The sequence below is a fragment of the Triplophysa dalaica genome, chromosome 6 (genome assembly GCF_015846415.1).
Source record: "Triplophysa dalaica isolate WHDGS20190420 chromosome 6, ASM1584641v1, whole genome shotgun sequence".
In the NCBI taxonomy this organism is placed as follows: Eukaryota; Metazoa; Chordata; class Actinopteri; order Cypriniformes; family Nemacheilidae; genus Triplophysa; species Triplophysa dalaica.
In genome coordinates, this window is record NC_079547.1 from 16,431,779 (window position 1) to 16,458,196 (window position 26,418).

Sequence of the window (26,418 nt, forward strand, 5' to 3'; positions counted from 1 at the left end):
TAGTCCAAAGAAATTAGCTGAAGAATTAAGTCTAATCAAAAGCTAGGTTTTAGAAACTACTCTTTGTTTTATTTAAATATTTATTTATTTTATTTTGTTTATATTAAATATAAAAGGGTAAATTCTGCCCTTTTGAAAATGTATGAGTATCTACTAGGATTTCATATCATTCGTGCGTGTCTGCCAAGCTTTCATAAAAAAAGTCCTGTATTCAATGTTTTTAAACGAGCAATGTATTTATAAATGTTTTAGTATAATATTTTTAGTATTCTCATAATTAAATCTGTATATTTATTTCTCATTTGACGTTGGTTGCGTTCTTGTCCCGCCCCTGACCTGCTCTCAATATGAAGGACTTCTCAACTGCCAATCGACGGACTGCGTAAAGTAGCCACGCTCCCTCTTTGGCCAATCCTTCCACAGGAGGTGAGACTTGTCTGAATATGGGCGGAGAAAAGTCCGCGGGTCTCGTTTGACTGGTTGGGGGTTTCGGTTTGTATTCTGCCACGTCAATCTGACGGATATAGTAGGAGGTTCCCGGGTGAAGGAGGTGCTCTTTATTAAAAGATGTAGCCGTGTCTCTTATCCAGCTAAAGTGAGAGGGAAATACTGAATGACTAGAAGCAGCTCCGAAGGTAAGAATATAATACAATGGTTTAATATGCCTTCATAAAACATTTGTTGGCTCCTCTGTAGTCAGCGAAATGCTGAGTGGGAGGCTACAGTGGCTGTCCACGCAATTTACGTCAATGACTGCTTTAATCTACAAAAATGTAAACAGATATGATTAACCCTTTTTTATAAATTACTCGCTTTTACATTAAAAGTCTTTTTTTTCTATGAATGGATATGATGCTCCTTGTTACCTTGCTGTCAGTATTGCGCTAACAGTTAAACCTTAGGCACAGAGTATATTGTAGATTTGTATTGTAAGACCACAACTGGATTTTATGGGGCAGGTGTAACGATAATCCTAAACAAGAGAACGTCTCTTATCAAACTTTATTATACAATATAGATTACCAGAAATGATCTTCTTCGCGTTCCTGCCAACCATAAATAGGATATTTAACGTTATCTCATTGAGGTTAAAATGACTTTAGCCTCTGCCCACCCATAGTCTATTTGTCTGAACACGTAGGCAGACTAGTTATCAGTTTATGGGTGGGATAGTATGGATGCACAAGCCAAGACTTTCAGATAAATAGTGTAACTTCCACTTTGTTCCATCACTGCTCTTCCAGATCTGACAGAGACCATGGACACCAAGAAACTTGCTGAGAGACTCGCTGAAGCTGGGCAGTCTCACATCCTGCAGTTTTGGGACCAGCTGAGCCCGGAGGAACAAGCAGAGATGAGTCTTGTTGTGGAGAACATGGACTTCATTGAGATTAATACATTTTTCCAAAATGCCATGAAGACCTCTGGTCAGATCTCCCAGGAGAAGGTGGACAATAGGATGGAGCCGGTTCCCCGAGAGGTTTTGGGCAGCGTAACACGTGATCACGAGTGTCTTAAAGAATGGGAAAGAGAAGGTGAGTTTAAATGATTCATCGCCGTCATATTATCTTGATAATGGTTAAGAAAAAATGAAGCTTAAACTAGCCAAAAGTGGTTAAGCAGGTCCTCGAGCCTCACCCAGCTTTGGCCAGTGTGACGTTCTAAATATATAGTGTTATGTTTCGTTTAATTTAACAGATATGTGATTACAATAACATTTCTTCAGGGTTAGTCGAAAGCCACTCTAATATTTAAAAAATAGACAGATAGGGATTAGAAAAAACGATTGGATATGGTTTTTATCCCAGTACTTCACTCGTGGGGGATGACGCTCCAATGAGGAGTTAAAACATCTGGTTCTGGTAAGGTCTGACGCAAATTGCTTTTCTGAATCATGTTGATCTCATTCAGCATCACATCATCTTTAATCGCTTCATATTGCTATGGCACCCGAATGACTTTTACTGTGTATGTCGTGTTTATGTGTGATTTGTTCAACCATGAGCCTGTTTAAGGCTGCGTGTGGGTAAGGTCATGAGGAACATAACTGCAATTTATGTAAGATAAAGAGACTCTCATAAAAGCAAATGATAATCACCCCTCTTATCTGTAATACTTCTATAAAAACTGCTGCTTGAAAACCTGGACATTTAATATGCTTTTTGTGTCATCCAACTGGGTAAATAAAATGTTAACAGTCAATAATGCAGCATATTTAAATTGTGTTTAATAATAAATAATTTGACAAGAACTTATGTTTGCTGACACAATCACCTTTAAAGTGACTTATCCTTCCTTTGTCACACAGGCCTGCGCTGTATATCAGAGAACAAAGTGGCAGTTCTTCTGCTGGCTGGAGGTCAGGGGACACGGTTGGGTGTGCAATATCCTAAAGGCATGTACGACGTAACCCTCCCATCCCACAAAACCCTCTTTCAGATCCAGGCCGAACGCATTCGTAGACTAGAACAGCTTGCCGAGAAGCAACACTCGAGGAAGTGCTGCATTCCATGGTAAGATTTTCGTCAAACACACAATTGAAGCAGATTCGGTTACTGTGCAAGTACAGTTAAAGCAGTGGAAAGTAAATATAAAGGAAATGTCAGTCAGATATGGTCAATGATTGTTGAATGTAGTCACCTGGGTTACCGGACTTGTTTTTATGTTGAGGAAGTGTTTTCCCCGTATCATAATGCAGGTTTCCCACTATAAATGTCTTGAGATAAATATTTGACAGCATGAGATCATGGCATCAGAACAGCATGTCAACCTCACAAAGTTGGTGGGATAGAAAATCTGTATTTCTGATAAAATCTGATTTTTTTTCCCACAAGGCCATAGCATGTACATGCTGCAGAGATATGTTTTTGTATTAAAGTTTTTTGAAAGGAAGAGAAAGTCATTTTTATGCACTTCAGTTGACACAGACATTGATTGTATAAGTTTGCCATATTATGTAAATTGTTGTATAGAACCAAATAGAATTGCAAAAATATTTCAGACTTTTCAAACACTTCCTTGAAGTAGAAAATATTTTATACTTAAAGGAGTAGTAATAACTTTAAATTATATAAAATCATTTTAGTACATTACTATTGAAAGTCAATGGGGGCTTATTTTAAAGTGAACTGCTTGTTTAAGTTCTAGTTTGTTCTAACAATTTTCTAAAACTACTGATTTCGCAATGGCATGATTCATGTTTTCATTTCGTAGGTACATCATGACAAGTGGCAGAACAATGAACATGACCAAAGATTTCTTCTCACAAAACAAAAATTTTGGTCTGAAGGAAGAAAACGTGATATTCTTTCAGCAAGGCATGCTTCCTGCTATGGACTTCAATGGAAAAATTATTCTAGAGGGCAAAGGCAAACTAGCAATGGCACCAGGTGAGTTTCAAACACATTTATTTGTCCTTCAGCCAGTGGTCATGGGTCAAGTGGGCCCAAAACATTATTTGGATTTTAAAGAACGGTTTACTTATAATATTATCATAAGATAAAGCTTCCTGTATACAGATAATTGGGTGTGAGATTTTAACATGTGTCTCTTATTATCTCACCACAAAATTCCTTATATTAACAGCAGTCCTCTTGTATTTGCTATATGTAGCGAGTTCTGGATTTCTTTCTTAATTTTAAAAGAATAATTTACATTACATTTTTTCATTTGACAGTCGCTTTTATCCAAAGACAAAACAGTCAAATCTACTAGCAATTTCTCTTCTTTTCTATTCCAGCATTTTGTATATATAGTATATTTTAATAACAGCAGATCTTATTCCTCTGATTAATGTTTTGCATTTAATTTTTTTATAGTTTTTTTTTATAGAAATAGATGTAGCGATACATTTATAGCAAATATGTGCAGCTCCCCTTACATTTGGAGTTACATTTTTCAAATTAAAGCCTCAATGCCTGTTTTATTCAACCTCTGCATTTCAGATGGAAATGGTGGACTGTACAGAGCTTTGGGCACACAGAAAATTGTAGAAGACATGGAGAAGAGAGGAATATCCTACATCCATGTTTACTGCGTGGACAACATCCTTGTAAAAGTAGCCGACCCTGCTTTCATTGGCTTCTGTTCACTCAAAGGAGCAGACTGTGGTGCAAAGGTCAGTCCTCACCACATTCAACCCTACCCAAGTATTTCCTGTTCCACCATTACATACTACACAAGTCATTATGCAAATATGTTTCAACTCTGAGTGCTCACAGAGGGCGTGTTACCTCGAACTTATTTACCTCGTCCTTGTACAACTTGTTTTTTAAGCATTAATGTTATATTAATTCCTTTTCACATATATTGTAAGGTGTTGCTTATTTCACATTATGTAAGTGAAATTCTCTTTGTTAGTCCACTAGATGGAGAAGTTGCCTAATGCTAAAATACACTACAAGACTTTTGCTCAGATTTTTCCCAGATTTTCAGTCTTGGTCCTTTTGCAGAAAGTCTGTGCCTGTCGGCAGATTTGATCATTTAGCGTGTTTCTATCTGAAACTTTCAAAAAGTCTTCCACCCTTAGAAGCATTGTAAAACTTTGGTTTTATTACACTTAAAAAAAGTAGGACTGCATAAACACCTGAGAACTTGCTTCACAACTCTAACACACTGAACTACTGCATCTATTTAATAACATAATCATGATATTTGAATTTCATATTTTTGGTCGCACGTTCTATAGCAATAAAATATTAGCAATACAATTATTAAACATTATTTTTTCTTTAGTAAAAGTGGAGCAACCAAGTTTTTGAAAGATTGTTTACCTTTGTATTATCACGGTTAAACTACAAACATCATGTGTGAACTATTGTTATTACAGTGAGACCAGAGTGAATTATTGTGTATAATGGTTGTACTACAAATAAAGCCAAAAAGCCATGGTTGCTATAGTTAAACCATGGTTCATTTTCATAAGGTGTCTTGAGTAACATGTTGCTTGTGCATTTATAGCCTATGTAATCGACAGCAAACACTTTTTACACGGAACAGTGGTTTTGGAGAAAATTTAAATAGTCTGCAGTCAGGAGCTTAATTGCTTTTAAAGCTCTCATAAAACAAGCCTGGTGATGCAGGATACCAATTAATTTAGGCATTATTCTCAGTGTAGCCTTGCAGCCTTTGACGTATTTGAGAATTTAATATGACGCTCTGAAAAAATTGGCCATGTAACCATACTGCTAGCTTCAACCAAATAGCCAAGGTTTGGGGTAGTGAGAGCCACAGCAATGCTGTTTTCTTTTCTAATTTCGAAGCATTTATTTAGTCTTATTTGTTGACTAGCATAAGTACACTGTGCGGCCAAAATTACTATATATATGTATAAACTGGAATTGCTATGATTGTCCTCATTGAGAAGGATCATGATTTTTTTTTTTTACGTTTTGGGATGGCACAACAAGACGTCGTTTGTTTGCAGAGCGTAAAGATCTGGTGGGTACATAAGTCTGCGTAAGATGATGAAGATAAAGGGGTACCAAACCAGTGGTGGTCTTGTAGGCCAGGAGCAGAGTCTTGAATGCGAGCGACTATAGGGAGCCAATGTAACTTAATGAAGAGAGGAGTGACGTGTGCTCTCTTCGGTTGATTGGAGACCACTCTTGCTGCTGCATTCTGGATCATCTGTAGAGCTTTGGTCGTGCAAGCAGGAAGTCCACATTGCAATAGTCCAGTCTGGACAGAACAAGAGCCTGGACAAGGACCATGCTCGGATATGAAAGGTCTAATTTTCCTAATATTGTAGAGGATGAATCTACACGACCAAGTTGTGCTGGCAACCTGATCTGTGAAGTTTAGCTGATCACTGATCAACACTCCCAGGTTTCTGGTCGTTCTGGAAGATGTGATGGTTCATGAGCCCAGTTGAATGGAGAAGTTGTGATGGAGTTTAGGGTCGGACGGTATTACAAGCAGTTCTGTTTTTGCAAGGTTCAGCTGCAGGTGATGGTCCTTCATCCAGAGCGAAATGTGACTCAGGCATGCTGAAATGCATGCAGAGACAGTCGGATCGTCAGGCTGAAATGACAGGTGGAGTTGTTTATCATCCGCATAGCAGCGATAGGAAAGCCATGTTTCTTATTTACAGAGTCAAGGGATTTCATGTACACAGAAAAGAGCAACGGCCCAAGTACTGAGCCCTTAGGCACCCCTGTATCAAGATCTTGGGACTATGAGACCTCACCTCTCCAGGGTACTCTAAATTACCTACCTGAAAGGTAAGACCTGAACCATTGAAGCACCATTCTGGAGACACCCATAGCCTTGAGGGTCGACAGGAGGATGTGGTGGTTAACGGTGTCAGAGGCAGCAGATAGATCCTGTTGGATGAGTACAGATGAGTTCTAAGCAGCTCTTGCCAGTCTCAGGGATTCAATGACCGAGAGCAGCGCAGTCTCAGTGGAATGAACGCTCTTGAAACCTGACTGGTTGCTGTCCAGCAAGTTGTTCTGCATGAGAAAAAAGGAGAGCTGGTTACATACAGCACACTCAAGAGTTTTGACAATGAAGGGGAGGAGCGATACCGGTCTGTAGTTATCTAATAATGCAGGATTAAGAGTGAGTTTCTTCAGTAGTGGGCGGATAAGGGCTTCTTTGAAGACTGCAGGAAATGTACTAGTGATGAGAGACTTGTTGATAATATGGGTCAGAGAGGGAATAAACGATGGAGAGATGGCCTTGACGAGATGAGTGGGGATGGGATCTAACGGGCAGGTTGTTGGGTGGTTTGAACATATGACCTTGGAAACGTCATCTTCAGATAGGAGGAAGAAAGAGGGTAGCGAACATGTGTCGGGGGTTCGGGAGTGATTAAGAGGTGGCAGCGCAGAGAACTGATTGCTGATAATGTTAGTTTTCTTTCACGAAGAAAGATGCAAACTCATCAGGTGTTAAGTCCGATGCAGGTGAGGGGGAAGGCGGGCAAAGAAGAGCAGAGAAGGTTTTAAAGAGAGTACGAGAGTTAGGTGAGTTGTTGAATTTAGCATGGTAGGATTGAGTCTTTGCAAAGGAGACATCAGCAGAGAAAGAAGAGTGGAGAGGCTGATAGCGACTGTGGTCAGTGGATTCTATGGATTTGCGCCACTTTGACCTGAGTGTGGCGCGATGCTCGCGGAGAACATCAGATAACCAGGGGGCAGAAGGGGATGGCCAAGATGTAAGGGGGCATAAGCTGTCTAAGCAGGAGGTAAGTGTGGAGCAGAGAGTGTCAGTGGCGGTGTTAGTGTCCAAGCGAGACAGCTATTCAGAGGGAGGGAGCTTGGCGGAGACCCCAGAGGATAAGCGGGACGGAGAGGGTGTATGTAGGTTGCGTCGGAATGTGACCAGTGGGGAGGCATGTGTAGTGTCTGGGGGAGTTAGGTCGAGATCAAGATTGATTAGGAAATGATCTTACATACGCAGTGCGGTGATCTGTGAGTCATGATTGGAGCAGTAGCGTGTGTAGATAAGATCTAGTTGGTTAGCAGACTTATGAGTTGCCGATGTGGGAACTCGCTTGAGGTCAAATGATGCAGGCATGTTGTTGAAGTCGGCAGCCTGTGGTTTTTCAAGGTGGATATTGAAGTCTCCAAGTACCACCAGTGGAGTACAATCCTCTGTGAAGGATGACAGAAGCGTATCCAACTCCTCCACGAAATGTCCAATCTGACCTGGGGGAAGATAGATAACTACAACATGACTTTTTACAGGGTGGATGACAGTAAAAGCATGAGATTCGAAAGCGATGTTGTCGCATGAGATTCGAAGGTGACGTTGTCACATGAGAGTGCCAGCTGTTTGAATTTCCAGTCGTTAGGAATGAGTAGAGCGGTTCCTCCACCCCTCCCTGATATGCGTGGGCTGTGGGATAAAGTGTATTTATTGGAGAGAGCAGCCGGTGTGGCAGTGTCCTCCAGTTTGATCCAGGTTTCAGTAAGTGCTAAAAGAGAAAGACCAGAATGTTTAGTAAAAGCTGTGATGAAATCTGCTTTGTTTACAGCAGATTTGCTGTTCCATAGACAAATGGTAAATGTAATAGAGGTCGTCTGAATGCTGAAAGAGTGTGCAGATTATTAGCATTAGCATAGCGTGGCCTTCTATGTGATCCCGGTGATTTACGAGTGTAGTGATAGTAGGGATTTGAAAACACATAGTCAAACGGTGAATAAGGAATAACAAGTGACAAGAAGAGAAAAAATAGACGTGCAAAAATGTAATATAAAAGTGCAATACTCAAGGGCCTTGCCGGTGTCCTTGCTTGGTGGAATCGCGCAGGTAGAGTCTATGGTCTTTACACTCTTCAGTCTTTATGCGATGAGGGCTGCACGCAACTGCTGCACGCAGTGGTTAAACGCACTTTTATTCATAAAACTATTTGCACGTGATATAAACACTTAACAGCTGGGTTTGAATACCACGCTCTTATAAGATGGTAGCAGTTAAACAGTTCCTGCGTGACAGGGGGAGGGAGCTAAGAAAAGCCGAACCCACCCACTTCTCTAGTGGGTAAGCATGCACTTAAAGTGGCTTTTCCCCCAATGCTATGCCTTCGTCTCAGAAGTTTGTAATTTGTTACTCAGATGAATGGAAAGGATTTTCTGCCTTTGCCACTGTTGTAATTTAGTACAAAAATTCAAACCTCAGGCAAACACCGCACGGGATGGAGTGTGTGGTCTTCTCCATTTAAACAAACAGGGGCTTATTTTAAACTGGCACAAAAGTGACATAATAAATGCATTCTCAAATAGTTACAAATTATTTTGTATTTGAAAAATTATCTCTTGTTATGAAAAATTTATGACATTCAATAAACAAATTGAATAATTAACTTAGGTTTACAGGTTTATTTAATGCGTTTTTTTTTTTTATTAGATTGTCCAGTGATCAAATAAAAAGAGATTAGCCTTTAACAGTTTATGGGTGCACTTAAATCCACACCTTAATGTTAAAAATAAACACAAACATTAGAATCATTGTTCAAAACTGTATTCTTGCCTTGTCTCTATACACAACAGTAACACTGTGCCTACACTGGATGCGAACGGCACAACACGACATGACACACAGCTTGTTCTAATGGGATTGTCGCGCCGCATCCAATGTGGACACAATTTAAAATGATAATAGGTTCTGATGTCTTTTGTTGCATCACACGCGCCGCATCTAGTGTAGACACGGTGTTAGTTTTACGTATTGGTTTATAAGTAGGGCTATCAGGTACAAATTTCCAGAATATTAACAATTCATCAGTGCATCAGTTCATCAGTGTTTGTATAGTTTCAAAAATCTGCTTCTGATTGGCAGGTTGTAGAGAAGACAAATCCCACAGAGGCAGTGGGCGTGGTCTCTAAAGTAGATGGGCGTTATCAAGTCGTGGAGTACAGCGAGATCACCTTGCCAACGGCGGAGAAGCGCAGCCCCGATGGACGGCTCATGTTCAACACCGCCAACATAGCCAATCATTTCTTCACCCTTCCATTCCTTCAGGAGATCATGAGGTGCTTTTACCTTTACATCAGTCTGCTGCTATTTATTTTCAGTTTAATTCAATCAGTATTAGCTGTCCGATTTTTCAATTACTCAGAGCTGAGGTATTCGATCCTTTTTAGTTGCTAGGCGATCAACTTTAAAACACAAAGTATAGCTGCATCTATGAGCTGTTTCCAATAAGGTTTGCCATCTTGTAAATAGTAGACAGGATGAAACTGACTTTAATGTGCGCTGAGAATATTAGGGAAAGTCAGGAGTGGAACATCTGCAGTTTTCGAGCGTCTGGTATTTTAAACGCAGATGGCTTTGCCAGACGTGTTCTCTTGTTGTAATTTTCATGAAATTTTAACCCAAAGAACATGCTTTACTTTTCGTTCTGTCTCGGCCCGCATAGGTCTGTCTTCATCTCTCTTATCTGTTTTCCAGGACTCATGAGCCGCAGTTGCAGCACCATGTGGCACAGAAGAAGATTCCCTATGTGAACCCGCAAGGACAGCTAATCAAACCTGACAAACCCAATGGGATTAAGATGGAAAAATTTGTCTTCGACATATTCCAGTTTGCCAAGTTAGTGCCGGGACTTTTCCATCCCTGTTTTAAGTATATGGGCCATTGACGAAAAGGTTTTCCTGATTCAACCAGGTTGAGTGAAGTGTTAAAATTGGTTGGAATGAGAGGATCAGAGTTTTTGAAGTATTGAATGTATGAAGCCATGCAACATAGTACAAACCTGATGCATTAACCGTGATCGAGCAGTTTTGTTTAGACTCTAAATGAGAGAATTATCCTGAAATTCCATCTCTGCCTTTTTTTAGTGGGACACATTTAGGAATCCTGTGAGTTTTCTCAGTCAGGACAGTCATTACGTCAGTATAAAGTTATTGAGTTTCACTCTCGCTCGAAGATTCATCAGCCTCCCAAATCCCTTAAATACTGTAAAAGACCTATGCCAGACAACAAAGAATATAGCGGTTGCCGTCTTTTAATAGCTCTGAAGAAGTATAAATGGAGCTAGCAAACTAACCAGAAAATCTTGATTTTAAAAGTATTATGAACGGTGACTAGTGTTAAATAAAATAACAATGTCTGTATGTTACACAGAACCTACAGTGTGAAAGATTTTAAGTACATTTTTTAGTCCCCATGAGAAAAAACCTCTTATAATTCAAACTAAATTACGCTTATTTGAAAATGTAAAATTGCAGAGTGGTCATGGGATATAATATACAGATTTTACAATAGAAAAATAATTTTGTATAGATTTGTAACATCAGTCTATTGTGTGTTTCGTGCGTTTCAGAACATTTGTGGTATATGAAGTTCTGAGAGAAGATGAGTTTTCTCCTTTAAAGAATGCAGACAGTCAGGATGGGAAGGACAACCCGACTACAGCTCGCCACGCCCTCATGTCCCTGCATCACCGCTGGATCTTAAATGCTGGAGGTCATTTCGTTGATGAGAATGGAACTCGTATACCTGCTATTCCTAGGTAAGACACCCATACAGACATGACAATGGCATTCCAGACCTCTATGCTGGTATTCCTTTTATTGAACACAAAAAAATAATTTTCAAAGATTTGCCAGAGTTGCTGCTAATACAAGGGACTATCTATAGACACCATTGCTGTCAAGATCCAAAAAAGACTAAAGAATGCCAACAAGAAGAACCATTAGGTAGAATAAACAAGTAGCCTCATCCACTATATTCAGCCTTGTTAAAATATGCAATCTTTTTTATTTGTAAAGAGCATACCAAAATGTAAGTTCTTTTCTAAATTTGTAACGTTTATTTAACATGCCACGCTAACAAAAGTGTTTTGGCATCTGATGTGACTGTCTTAATCATTTTTAAATGGTACCTTAAATAAAATTGTTGTCAAATAACTTGATAAAAGAAGTGCAATATAGCACATAAATGGTACTTTAGTCTACTTTTGTGTTGTGTTTCCCCCCATCCAAACCGTTCTATATATTCATATATATATATATATATATATATATATATATATATGATATCTTTTTTTATATTATTACATTAAATTCATTTTTATTCATATTACGTATTTACATTATATTTATTACATTATACAGTGTTCTCATCAGCATACAGGTTTGGAATACCATACGTATATGATCAAAAAAAGTTCAATTTAAGTTACCTTTTTAAATCCCAGGAAGTCTCCACTTCTTCATTGTTGGATACATCTCTTTCCCACCTGTTGTGGTGTACATTCACTAAACATCTACAAGGCTTCACAGAGCTCGAGTTCACAAAGATCATTCTGAATCTGTCACATTCACATTGTTTTCTTCACTTATACATTTCTAGACATGGACCAGCAGGGACAGTCACACCTGAAGTCAGCCCGAAGTAACTATTTTCACTGTTGTATGTACGTTTAGTGCATGGTGATGGGGCTTCGCTCTTAGCGCAGCTGTTAGAACTCAGTGGGTGATGGTGTCAAATCCGAGACATGACCGTGGCAAAGGTTCGCATCTTTTAACAGGCTCTGACCCGGAAAGCATCTACTAACAGGCAGAATAACACGCATGCTGGGAAGTGGGCATCGGGCATGCCAAGCAATCTGGAACGATTTTAACAAATGATTGGAATAAAATGCTGATAATCAAGTGTTGTGATGATGTCTGAATGTTCTAATGAATATTCAAATGCAAATTGCATAAAATGATTTAACAAATGCATTGTCTATGCTATGATGGATAGCATTATTTAATCTTTTGAATTTTTTAGTAATGTAAATGCCATATTGCATAAATCATTTCATATCATTAATCTGGACAGCCATGGACAGTAGAGGCATATCCCATTAACCCATATTTATGCCATCACAGCCTCAAGGACGGAACAGACCTGCCAATCAAATGCGAAATCTCCCCTCTTGTATCTTATGGTGGTGAGGTAAGATTCAATTGTCATGTCTATGGTTTATGTGCAACCATATAAGATATGTTCAACATATCTGCAGTCCTGTGATGTTGCATTTGAACTGTTTTGGGGAGAAATTAAAATCGAATCGTTCCTTGTTTCAAGGGGTTGGAACATTTGGTGAACGGACGTGCTTTCCAGCCCACTCTGACGATCGATGAGAACGGCGTCCACGAGCTCGTGAAGAACGGGCTGTAAACCCGGAGCTCTCCGCTGAACTTAAAAACCAAAATGAAGTCATCTTCTTCTTTCTTCCTGTCAGGGTGGAGGAAACTGTGAAATTCCTGTGCAATAAAAATGAGGGAAAGGGCCACACGGCCAGTCATAATCAAACGTTTTATGATCAAACTATTTATTTATTTTTATATCAGTGCACATTGTTTAGATTTTTATTTCTACAACTAAAACATAAATGATACACAATGTGTGGGTTAATTAAAATACTTACAGTTGCATGAATGGATACTGCTGCGATTTTAGGTACTTCCTGCTTTATTTGATACATTCTATAAACACATGTTTAAAAAATATAGTAGAATGTTTTGTCTGGTCTATGAATATGTCTGTCAGTGGCACATATGCTTTTCTTCCTGAAAGTGACATTGAATCAGACATCAAAGACGTTTTGGAAGTTTGTGATCTTTGACTCCCCCATATTCTTCTCTTCCTATCTTATGCACTTGTTTTGGCTTTCTTGTAATCTTTAGCATCTTCTTTTGGATTAGTCATTCTCCTGAGCTTCATGACATTATATTTATGCACATTCTTGTATAACATTAATAATTTTGAGTCATTTTGTCAGTCACCTTTATATATTGCAGTTTCAAATAACCATTTATAGTTAAACCTTAGCATTAGTGTTTGGTCATTTCTTGATTTGCCCCATATATCCACACATTGGTTAAATCTTTGTTTCTCATAGTTATTTGAGAAATTGGAATCATCCACATTTCTGGAATGTGTTTTTCTGTGTCACCTTTTAATCTCTGCTACAGAGAAAGATATGAATGATGGCCAGATTCAAGAATGTGATTAGTATAAACAGACATGCTTTCAAAATCTGCTACAAGCCTAGAAAATACTAATTGTCTTTCACAATTCTTGTTAGAATCACACTAATCATTCATCGGTGTTTCCCTCTTTAGTAAAAAAAAAATGTTAACTTAAAGAGACCAGGACCAAGGCGAAATATACATACAATTAAACGGATTAAGAATTTAGAGAATTATTTCTGTTTAATTGTAAAATGTCGAGGACAAAATTTTTAAACTGAACAAGACTCGCAAGTGTAAAGAGACTGGATGTTGGGGTTCAGAAGAGAAGATGATTTAGCAATATGTACTTCATAAACCCAAGTTACAGGTCTGTGCAAGAAATATCGTAAAGTTTAGCAGCATGTAATCATGGTAAATTGTAGGTTTTCAATTATACTTAAATTAATTATTTAAATCTCAAATAAACTTTAAATAACAGTTTTTATTTTTATTGCTTATGTTTTCTCATTTAACAATAGTTCCATATCAGTTTTCCATCTATAAATTATCATTAAATATTCTGTTTCTGGCCAAAGCTAACGGTAAAAAAATGGAAACATTTTTTGGACTGCTTTTCTCATTATATGGCAGAAAGGTTTCCCTCTATATAGAGGTGGAGGAAGAATATAAAGGGAAATGCAGCCTAAATTCACAAGTCGCTCAAGAAATCACAAAAAATGTACATAACTTTAAAAGCTAATATTGGGCTGGATTAACTTTTATATTGGCGTTTTGGGTTATAAATGCCAATCTGACAATTCATAAACAATTTAGCTATATCTATAACACGCTTTTATATAAATTTGCATGCATTACTCAAAACCAGCCTCAACTTTAAAAACAAGTGTTTAATAACAAAATAGTAGATGTAAAGAAACGTATAAAGGGAAAGATTTCTTCAACTTCAATACATGTTTAAATGTGTACCTCCTCCCACCACATGGTAGCGAAAAATACCTCTGATCATAGACATAACATAATCATCATCATAGAAAAAAATAATACAGAACATTGTATTTTCTTACTCCTGCTCTAAATCAGCATATTCACTAAAGTTTCATAGGCTGTCAAAATGAGAAAAAAGAAAGAGAAGGAATATTTAAGCAAATCTTCTCTGATTGGTCACGGGAGTCTGACTTAATTGAAACCTTCTGTATGGCATGAAGAATTCTGGGACTTTGGCAGCTTCCCAGGAATCCTCAGAATGTTCGTTTTTCGCTCTCTCTCTCTCTCTCTCTCTCTCTCTCTCGCTCTCTCTCTCTTCGATTTTTTGCCTTCATCCAGAGGTGTCTTACATCAGCTTAGTGCGCCTGAATCTGAGAAACTTCGGAGCGAAAGAAAGAGGCTTGTTTCTCCCCTCAATCCTTCACGTTACTTGGAATTAGGAAACTACGCGAGAAATGGTTTAAAAAATCAACCCATAAAGTAAGTTTGCATACTTTCTGCAAAAAAAGTACTTTTCTTAAGATAATTTTTTGAGTCAAAATGTCATTACAAATATCTGACTTACAACATATATCCATGAATTATAATGACGAATGAAAGAATGTGTTCAAAATGTGTCTGAATGGTATGCCGTAGTCTCTGTATGAAAACTGTTTGCATGGCAGGCAAAAATAGCGGATAGCAGAGCAACGTGATACTTGATACAGTGATTGAACTGATTGGACTGTCGCAGACCAGCTGTGCTGCTAAATGGACTTTTTAACAAAGTAGCCGTTTGGGCATGTCGTCGCTTGCTAGATTTCACTAAATTGTTCATATATAGTGTGCTGTTACAGTATCTTACATCAGGGGAACTGACTCAATCCACTAAGATGATCTCTACAAAAAGTTAAAGCTCAACAAAGCCATAAGATCGTAAAAACTGTAAACTTTACTTTAACTCTCATTTATTAGCGAATGCTGCTTTCGTTATTTTATGAAATTGCAAAGCGCTATAAAGTTTTTGAGTGTACCTTCACTATCGAGTTATGTATGGGGTCATTGTGTATGTGATCTTTGTTCACATATCACATGGTTCATGACCATTACTAGCATTAGGCAGTGATGACCTCTTCAAGACCTCAGCTGTACAGCCAGTTTAAATCTGTCTATATTCTTGTGTATTTAGTGTCCTTCCTTTCCTTTTGTACATTGACATGACAACGCATCTTGAGGTACCAGCTTCAGTGTTTTAGGTGCCACTGATTTAAGTTTTAATAATTGACTGGTTCATTTCTCTTATTTAACTTCCTGCAAGTTTGGAAGAATTTTAAAAGCTTTTATCAGTAAGGATTGTTTTTGTATAGTTTAGTTTATTGCTTTTGGTTGTTAAGTAAAGATTGATAGACCCTGGGTATATAATTTAGTTCCCAAACAGCAGAAATCTAATTTCATTACCCTGGGATGGATTTGTTCACTGTAAAAATCTGGTGTTTTTGTTGGTTCAACTTAAAGAAATAAGTAAACTTGTTGCCTTAAATTGTGAGTTCATCCGATTTAAAAGATATAACCCCATGAATTTCTCGTCAAGTTGACTAATATTTAACTAATAACTAATTATATAACTAATTTAATTTGAATTAACTAACATTTTTAAGGCAACCAAGTCACTACTATTTTTAAGTTGCACTAACAACTTCTTTACAGTGCACTTTGCATTAACATTTTATGTTGAAAGACAGTAAATTATAACAAAATGATAGAAATGATTAATATCTCAGAATTATGCTGTTCTACATTATATGTACATCTATCCTTACAGTAACACAGAGCTTCTAGCCTCTTCACCAACTTAAATTTTTGTAAATATATATTATACCCAATTCCTCTTCTCCCTGTTCAAACCAGCACAGTTTTCCTAGAGGCACAATGAAAACAATTGTACTTAATATTTTTACAATCTAGTTTAACATTGTCTTGTTCCATTAGCGTTCAGAGAAAAATGTGGTTGTATAAGACGTGTGTATAAGCCCACAATATTTGAGTAAGAAAGCACTGACAACTTTTATTGAGTCTTGTATGATTCGTGGAGCATGTCATAAACTCTCTTTTCTGAAAGGAAATGGAAATATATTTTTTTTCACCACACAATGGTTAGATATTTCTGTGTGAAAGCTCAGGAGACGTTCTGTGTTTCTTGCAGGTGCACAGATAAAACCAGAAAACAATTGCGTTCCAACCATGACCCACTGGAACTGAACACAGTCCATATAGCTTTACTATCAATAGGACTCGTGTACACACAATGTGACCTTCAGTTCCAGGAATTCCAACAACCGACAGCTTATTTCATTTTAAAACACGTTAGAAGTAGAGATGGTAATAATTGTGTAGATCCCCAAAGCCCTTTTGACTCATAAACACCTATGGATTCATTTTCTTCAGTTGACTTTCCGTATCTTATCCATGTCTTATAAATTATCATTTTGACTTAAAACCTTGTGGTCTTTGTTGCTTTCAATGGTAGTTTATACTATAGTGTTTTCGATATCAGCTCTCTTTTGTAAACTGTGGAATGTGCCGTCTTTGTTAAACGTTCAAAATTCTGTTTGGAAATTTCAGTCACCTGTGCTGAAAAAGTGAAAAACAATCCCTCAACCTCATGATTCTGTAACATGTGTCGTGCTGCCTCTCCACAGCACTTGCATCTGTTTTTACCATCACCTGGATCTCGTTTTGCTGGAACTGCCACTTGATTTGGATTTATGCATTCCCATGAAAGTAAAATATGCTATGTCCATTCATTTAGGGAGAGAAGTTTCAACTTTTTACACCTAAATTTACAGATGTGTGAATATCAGTCTGGCGAGTAAGAGCCATAAACTTTAGCACTACATACATGTAGTGGCTCATTTCCAATGCATTTTATTTGGCATACTATGACAAAGTAACCATCTCTCATGACTTGCGAAAGTTGGTGCCATCCAGGGACTTTTGAGAGCCCTGAGTGGTACAAGAGAATCCAATCTCTGCGGGACAAAGCAAAGCATCCATGCTTTACTTCATGCTGGTGACGCATGATTTCCATTGGCATCGTTTTTTAAACGTGTGATTAAGTCTTAACACTTTTGTGCAATGAGTGCATAAAGGAGAATCTAACCAAACATGCTTGTCGTTTCTTGAAAGGTGACAATCACAGCACCAATTGAAAACAATTTTTTTTTGTTTTATAAGATGAGGCAATTTTACAATCTATGCAACAGATATTCTAATATTCTCCAGTTTGTAGACAAAATTGTCTATAAAGAATTTAATCTTTATTCATACAGGATTTTATGAAGATATGCTAGTTTTTGAATGTTTGCATCTACACCTCACTATAAATCATAGTATGTATATAAATTCAAAGAGCACACTGTGTCCTCACTGCAAAATCACTATTTTTGACATTTGACTATTCATTTCCTCCTTCCTGATACGGGCCTCATGATGTTTATGAAGTAACCAGGCTCTGTGCAAGGCCACATTTTACTTAGAAAGAGTCTTTCGCCCACTGCATGTGAATCATGTTGACCATGGGGCTCAGAAAAGACAGTTTAATGTGTAATTGATGCGTTTTGCCTGTTTGCACTGAAGAGCCAGTGTTGTAGGTTGGTATCAATTTAAATCCCTATATGTTAACATGATGTGGTCTCACAAGGGCCATGGTGTAAGAATTTTGTTTAGAGGTTATTCAGATTATTGATTGCTTTTATACATATTCTTTGAACATTTAAGAAAGGATTTTTTCTCAGTAATAATATTGGAACTCCCTTTGGTTAATGGTTAGGATAGGCAAATGCTCTTTGGGATAATGTTAAATTCTTACCACAATTGTTTTCAATTATTAATTGTTGTATATTATTTTTTATATGTTTTTACATGGGTATATTCATTGTATTGCTAAGTGGTTGCTCTTTCTGGAGATTCTATGGAGTTTTTGCTAAACACGATTCCAATGCTGGTATGGCAACTAGTAAGTTGTTGACACATTTGAGACACTAAAGTTGTTACATCTAGGTTCATTGATCAGCATCAAGAAATAGATGTAACTTGCTGGGTGTTTAAAATTTTATTTGGAAAAAAATAGCAGAATGTATTGCAAAATTGCTAAACCTATTTGGCAGTTCTTTTATTGGCATTCCCAACACAATCTCAAATCAATTTGTAATTAATTTACGATTTGTCTAATTCTAATGCGTACGATCTCCATTTTAGTACGGTTTGCTTTCATGCCAGTGACGTTAAGTTCAGGGGTGGGGTTAGGGGAGGGGCTTCAGTATAGCTTTTTTCAAATAACCATACGTTTCTGTAGAATTCATATTGTAAAGTAGTTACGAATTCCTGTGAGCTCAGACTTGCATAACATGGGAATTAAACCACTGACTTTGAGGAAATAGTAGCGTACCATCTCCGGATAACTGTTATTAATCTGAGAGCACCTGAAAACATCTTGAAAATATTTATGAAAACAAGAAATACCCTAACTAATGCCTTGTTTATTTTTTTGTTTAAATTCTTCCAATTCGGTTGAATTGTGTTTTCTGTGCAGGCCTAGTCAAAACTATTTTGCATTTAAGCCTAGATTATTTTTGGGAGACTGTCCCTGAAAGATGCATCTGTGTGATGCCGAAATTAAACTGCCTTCCAGATCATGATAGGCCTCATTGCCCACTATGATTAGGTTTGGGAATTAGATTTGGGTTAGTGTTAAATTTATTTTATTTTAAGGCCAGTATGGCGATATTGTTGACACAACGCAACAACGAGCGACAGCACTCAATGTGGCATCGTTATTAGAGATGCACTGATATATTGTTCAATAATAGTATTCAATAAATCAATTTTTAACACTTTTGTCTATCGGCCGATAGTTTAAAACAGGTGATGGTCAAGGCCAATATATCCTGTCAATCAAAAGAGGACAGGACAAATGTATTGAATTTCTGCTCTGTATGTAGAACATTATAAGAAACATCTCCAGTTGTTCAGAATTAATAGTCATTATATAATATAAAGAAAATCATATCGGTGGAGAAATTTTGTAGCATGGCATCTGTTTTCTATATATCTATGGTACAACCTACACCAGTTCTCAGGGTTATGTAAGATGACAATAAATACTTTTTTAATATAATTAATATTTTAATAAAACTCAAATAAAATCCTGTAGCTCAGTGGTGCTAGCACCGCAAAGGTCATGGACTTAATCCCAGGGATTGCACATACTATCAATTGTAAGGTATAATGTTATGTTGTTTGCTTTGAATAAAAACGTTTGCCGAATGCATAAAATGTAAATAAAACTGTGTAATAAATATAGCTATGCGTGCACCCTGAATGTGTACAAAATGTGAATAAATGTTCCAGTTAAAATAGCTTTAGTAGAGTAGGCGGGGCGAGACCGTGGTTCGAGGCCGGTAAGTGATTGTTAATTAGCGCCAGTGGTGCGCGCACCGGCCTCGCACCACGTCTCGCCCCGCCTACTCTACTACAATAGCCATTTAATATATTACTGATCAAGCGGGATATGTTTGCGTCATACAATCTATGTTTACAAATAATTGTTATTCATTCTCTGTCACATATCAATTTATAAATTGTGAAAGTTTTACTGAAATGTCCAAACGGCTCTTTATATATTTTTGTGATGTACAGAATGCTCTTCTTCTAGAAAATTATGTTGTAAATATATTACTGGGTTTCTAGACTGTGAGAGTTCTCACCACTTACTTGCATAAAAATTAAATACATAGGAGGACTTTGTGGTGAATGCTACTCAATACTTCAATACACTCAAACATCTTAAGGTTATGCAAGTCTTCATGCACAACCTTCTCAATTTCATAAAAAAAATCTAAAGTTAAAATTTTTCTATTGAAATTTAATGTTGATGTAAGAATGCTATTTTCAGAAAGTTAAATATGTTGTATGATTATAACTTTGAATTGGTTTATATAAGCTATACTAACTTGTTATATTTGTATTATTCATAGTCCAGCTAGTGACTGTAACTGATGATGTCAATTAAATAGGTTTAAAGGAAATACCTACTTCTGAACTACCTCTAGATTGTCTTCTCAAGTTGTTTGACTGGGTCGTGACAGCTTCATAATGCAGTATACCACTAGCATACACACACACTCACTCGCACCAATGGTTTTAGACACAAACCCTCTTATTACTTACCCCGTTGTGCCTCGTCGCCCGTGTCCCCCTCAATCATTTTCATCTGTCTCTTTGCAAAATCACTCCGCGTGAACGCCATGAGACGTGACATTGAGGAATGGCCTCAGAGGGATGGTACCAATTTCAAACACCACAGGCCTTTTAATCATATAGTATGCTGTAAATGTGTGGAGCACATATGGAGGGCTCAGTGGCAGCACTCCAGTATTTCCATATGTTTACTAAAGTCTCAATGTGACCTAGATAATGTTCTCTGTTCACACTCTGTCTGGAATATGTTCCAGGATAAAAACAGAAAATGCTAAACTACTACATGTTTTGTGCAATAGAAAATATTTCAGTTGCCTTTGAAGCTAATAAACTTTCTCATAACATATACTTTAAAGACCTGCCAGAATAGGGAAATAATACTGTTCTTAACTGATGATCTCTAAAAACATCTTGCTGAAATGGGCTGTTGATGAAGTGTTAAATAGTGCTTGGAAGTTAGGAATGTGACTTTGGGATACGCTGGCAAAATAACACACCAAAGAATCCTCTCCCCACTGTGCTCTAACCCCAGTATGCACTGCAGAGAGTATTTGAGAGTCCGTGTAACCCAGGTCATGACTGCTCATTCCCCTGTGGACTGTATCCTTTGCTTTGAGGTTCACACAGGGGTTTGCAGAGTCACACATATTAACAAAACAGGACTGTCCCTGCCTAAAAAGACAAAGAACGTGTATAAGAACTACCAAAAAATGGAACAGAAGAATTGAAGAGACAGTTCATCTAAAAAAAACGTCCTTTCTTTTGTCTAGCCAAAATACAATGTTTTGAAGATGTTAGTTCTTGAAAATATATTTTTGCATTGATATATATCTAACTGGTAAGAGTTAGTTAGAAAATGCCTGCAAAAATGGAAAAGAAAAGGGAAGCTGCGACAAAGCTTAACATCTTTGGAGTCTTTAAATGAATTTTAGGGTCATTTGACTCTATACGTTATATGCATAAATAATACTTACTGTGCATTATTTCCATAGTGAATGTTCAAAAAACGTGTTGTTTTAAGTCCGTTTAATCTTTAAGGGCCTTGAAAGATCTTTTTTAGAAGCACAAACGTAAATGAGACAGAAAGGGCTGAAATATGCCTGATCTCTACATGCTCACAACACTCTTCTACTCTAGTGCTGTGAGGAACGTTTTGTTTGGCTGATGATGAAACTTTTCCTGGATTTTTAAAGCATCCAACAGAGATCCAACGTCACATTTGTTCCAGCATTATAGTCTTTAATCTGAATATGTTAACTTGAATGAATATGTGTGTTGTTCTTTAGGTTAAAGGTGTCCTGAACTGGCCTTTTTCATTATTTTTTATACTGTTGTCTGAGGTTTACTTATGACGTTCGCGTGGTTTTTACATTCAAAAACATCAAAATCAATAATTAATAGGCTATTTTCTACCCTGGTTTTGTGGCTGGCTCAAGAAACACTCGGTTTTTAAGGGCGGGCCGCATTGAAGACTTGGAAGTAAAAGCCCACTGCTATGATTGGAGGACAGTTCCAAAAGACAGCAGTGTGCCCTGTGATATACTGTACATTTCTTTGTCTCATTGACAAGCTACGTGCTACTGGCACTAGCCTTCTGTAAACATGGTAAGACACGTAGGTTACAAATTATCATGAAATATAAAGCGATCTCTAAAAAAGGAATAGTGACACCTCGTACGTATATTTTTACTTGCATAAGATTCTGGTCTGATTCAATATTGACGGCACAGCATTGCTTTTTCATAATAGTCTCTCTGCAAATCCAGTATCGACATGTGCCTAGTTTACAAAGGAATCCATGGTGAAATGAAGCCAACAAACGTTCAATGTTTCACCCACGTGAGCTGGACTTCAATCACGCATTCCTAATATCAGAATCTGAAGAAAGAGACTGTATTCGTCCACAACCAGACGCTAACAATATGTTGCATGTTTGTTGCTTGGTCGCTCTAAATAAACATAAAAGTGAGAGAAGTCCTAACTATTGCACATATGACACAAGGATAGCCGCTCTCGAGAGCCCTTCGCTAAAGTGACAGGGTTGCCAGATCTTCACAGAAAGAATAAGCAAATAAAGACAAGACGTGAAAAGGCTTTTTGATCTAAGACCAAACAACAAGCATAAAAGCGCTTATTAATAATGAACATGGCAACACTGCAAATGTCTATCAGCGGTAGTTTAGTTTAGACTGATAGACAAAACGAAAATTTAGACGAGACGAAAAATATGTCGCTGTGGTAACCGGTTTGTGTGTACTATGTGTACATGGCTAAAGTCATTCATGACACCTTTAAGATAAGCTATGTACTGTTAAGTTTACTTAATAGTACTATTTATTAACTTTTATTCATTGTATACAGGATGGGAGTTATGTTGTGATCAATATTTTGTCATCTTTAGTGTAGTGTTGTCACCCTGAAGCCAATGTACAGTAGAAATCTTGAAGTTTTACCCCACATATTCTATGGGATCTTATGGACTGTTTCTTCACTATTCAAATTCGTCCATTCAAAAAAGTTTTATATAAAAAAATTGTAGTTTTGCAATAAAATAACTAATTTCAGATAAATGCATACTGTATGCCTTTGCATAATTTTTAGAAACAAGATAAACAATACGCTTAAGAGAGCCTAAACTCTTGAACAGCAGTGTATAAAATCTGTTCATTTTCTCATGTCTTCCTGTTCGTGTTGCATAACCCATCATGAATCATGTGGGTCAAATGCAGTTAAAAACAAGTGAGTAATCCTGCATTTGTTTACAATCCTGCAGGAACCTCTAATTTTCCCTTTATAATTGAAACCATTTTAGTCAGCTGTGAAGGTTTTTATGAGACTATTTAAGATCTATATTAGGATATGAATCATGGAAACATGGACGTACTAGTAGTGAGTTCTGTCAAATGTATCATGACATATAAAGTACATAACCACCCGAGGACCATATAGAGTGTATACAGTTAGTTGGTCAGATTTGGTTTGATAGAGGGCTTTACCATACACTGTCAAAATTGTACCCAAACTGTCACACAAATGTAATGTGCAACTCTAAATTTAATAAATAATTAACTCTCCTTACTTATCAAAAACATTTACTCAGTAACTTTTAGTCAAAGTTACTGAAAGGCAGCTGTAACATGTCGGAGGAGAACTGGCCCTCCCGGCTGAGACTGGTTTATTCATCATTCGAGTTTTGGTTCCTCGCCACTGGGCCGTGTTGGCTTGCCTACCGGGAGACTGCTGATATTAGATTAGGTCAGGGTTCATAAACCTTCCTTTATTGGAAAGGTCTTACTCTGTCTATACCATGGCATGTACTGTATACTGTATTCTACCATTTTCTGTGTTTTTCTTTCTGTTTTGTTTTCTTCTTGTAAAGCTACTTTGAAACAATGCAACATTGTAAAAAGCCCTTTATAAATAAAATTGAATCGAACTGAGGTGGTAACCTTTTAAAAAGTACACTTTGTACCTAAAGAGTGCATATTAGTACCTCAGAGGTACATATTGGTGCCAAATGTGACAGCGTGGGTACATTTTTGGACCATTTTTTTCTGTGTAGGATAGACCCATTTCACGGCGTGACGTGTACAAACTGAAAATAGGGTAGACGCTTGTCCGGTCAATGCTCTAGCTCCGTTCACTACACAGAACATTTGCGGAGACCAGAAGAAGTTAGGCATGTAGCGCTCCCTTTATGCTGATTGTCTAACATATATCAGACCTTGATAAATAAACCGCTCAATAAACAATGTTTTTGTAATGTTTATTTTCCATATTTTTACATCTCCCAGTTAACAAGGAATAAATCATAAGTCAATAATAAATAAATCAATAAGATTTGTTATATACAAATTTATAACATTTCTAGCTTAGCTTAAAATCCATTGTTCATGCAACATAAAAATATAAATTACAAGAAAAGCTCAAAAGTATGCATAAAGTGTATGGAAATAAGTTAACTACAGTTAAAATTTAGTAAACCTAACAATACATTTCCAGTGCAATGAACTTAATTATTATCAGTTATCAGTACAAATGCTGTGAGGAATACCCATAACCCCTTGGGCCTGAAAGTTTGATTTAATCATGCTTTTTTAAATAAAAAGCACTTTTGGGGCATTTTTATAGATGTTAGTAAGATGTATAACGAAATTTGAGATGTATTTAGTATTATTGATGTTGTTTTGTATTGAATAATAGTTTTTGTGAAGTTACCATTCAGGCTGAAATTTTGTCTGGTTGTGTAATAACTGAGTATTCTAATTGTAAGGGAAGAGACATCTTGACTGGACTGGTCATTTTTACTGGCACTAACACATTATCTGAGGTAATGTCTGACCTACAGTCACACTCTTCATTCACAGGTCACTTGTACAACATTTTCCATACATGTTTATTTTTTGATACCTTCAGAAAAAGAAACTAACCAGTTTTGTGTTTACTAACCTTGAAAAAAATCATCTTTCTGAATAAGTGAAAACAAATGGAACCTAGTTTTGTTGCGTATAAATGTCTGTGTACAAAGGAGACCTTCATAAACAACTCTACTGATGGTCAGTTTTTGACGTAAAAGCATAATTCTTTCTTTGAAATGACTTTTTTCGGCTCTAGCCACAATCCTTTGTGAGGTTTTCCCTACAGTTTGTTTGATGGAGTAAAGTCATTGCATTAATGAATAAATGGAAACTCCCTTATTCACTGCAGGCAATAATTGCATCTTTATTGACCGTGTTAAAACCATAGCATCATTAAACAAAATGTTTTCCTATTAAAATGTGCCTGAAAAATAAATAAATGAAATAATGAGAACCAGCCATTTGAAAGCAGTTCCCATGTGAACCATAATATAAAATATGACATGAGTATAAGATTATTAGCTAAGGTGTATGGGCATGTGGTGAAATGCTGTAAAATGCGGTGAAATCAAATCTCAGTTTGAAAATATCCTTAGAAGTAACAACACTGCCCTTGAACCTGGGCTGAACTCTGGTTGGATTGCTCGGGTATACTGGAGATGAATTATGTGGGTTAATGGTGGAGCAACTCATAGATTTCCAAGAATTTTTACATTAGGTTTTCTATCCTCTATAACTCTGTTCCTCTTTCTCCAGGAGTGAACGTCCCGTCTCCATTTGAGATGAAGCAGCTTTGGAAGATGCTCTTTCCGCTCCTTATCCTCCTGTACCTATTGGGAGCTGTCAGCTCTCAAGTAAATCCAGGTAAATATGCTGCTCTCTTTTAATAATTGTAAAGCATAGTAAAGTACAATACTAGTTACCAGTTACCAGCAGATTCCTTTAAGGGATAGTTCCCCCAAAAAATTCTGTCATCCTTTATTTACCTTCATGTCTTATATGTGAGTGTGGAACAGAAGGAAGGTATGTTGTGAAATTTCTCAGTGGGTTTGTGTCCATACAATGGAAGTCAATGGGTGTCAATGTTGTTTGGTTACCAACATTCTTCAAAATATCGTCTTTTGTGTTTAGCAGATGAAAGAAAGTCACACAGGTTTTAAATGACAAGAGGGTGAGTAAATGATGACAGAATTTTCATTTTTAGGTGAAAATCACTTTAACTTGTAGTCTATAATAGTAGATTGGTAGAACAGCCAGAGTAGTGGGGACATACAGAAATTAGCTTTGAGGTTAAACTCAAAACCATGTTTGAAAATATATAAGACAAGTCACAATGGAAATCGTTCGTTGTTGTCCTGCCACTAACAACCAGCCTGTGGTAAAATCCGCAGATTTTATTGTTCAAACATTTTTCAGGTCAGCAT

At 37.1% G+C, this 26,418-nt stretch overlaps 2 protein-coding genes across 4 annotated transcripts in view; both read left to right on the forward strand.

Annotated features, from left to right (window-relative positions):
- The first annotated feature begins 488 nt into the window (after nt 1–488).
- uap1 (UDP-N-acetylglucosamine pyrophosphorylase 1) lies at nt 489–13,271 on the forward strand. Of its 3 annotated transcripts, none has more exons than XR_008907035.1 (11): nt 489–635; nt 1,245–1,535; nt 2,309–2,513; nt 3,214–3,389; nt 3,945–4,117; nt 9,286–9,479; nt 9,898–10,038; nt 10,772–10,960; nt 11,803–11,962; nt 12,327–12,393; nt 12,526–12,578. XR_008907035.1 is itself a non-coding variant. In XM_056751204.1 (11 exons), exons 1-11 carry the CDS (start codon nt 614–616, stop codon nt 12,616–12,618), a joined length of 1,593 nt encoding a protein of 530 aa, XP_056607182.1. In that variant the 5' UTR covers nt 489–613; the 3' UTR covers nt 12,619–13,271. The 3 variants fall into 3 exon arrangements, 2 of the variants coding, with proteins under 2 accessions (XP_056607182.1, XP_056607183.1); XM_056751204.1 differs by having other exon boundaries at nt 11,803–11,844; nt 12,526–13,271; XM_056751205.1 differs by lacking the exon at nt 11,803–11,962 and having other exon boundaries at nt 12,526–13,271.
- A 1,454-nt stretch (nt 13,272–14,725) lies between these two features.
- ddr2a (discoidin domain receptor tyrosine kinase 2a) overlaps nt 14,726–26,418 on the forward strand; it is a 29,690-nt gene continuing 17,997 nt past the window's right edge. Inside the window, 2 exon segments of the mRNA XM_056751121.1 lie at nt 14,726–14,879; nt 25,751–25,858. Coding sequence (XP_056607099.1) covers nt 25,777–25,858 — 82 coding nt within the window. The 5' untranslated portion in view covers nt 14,726–14,879; nt 25,751–25,776.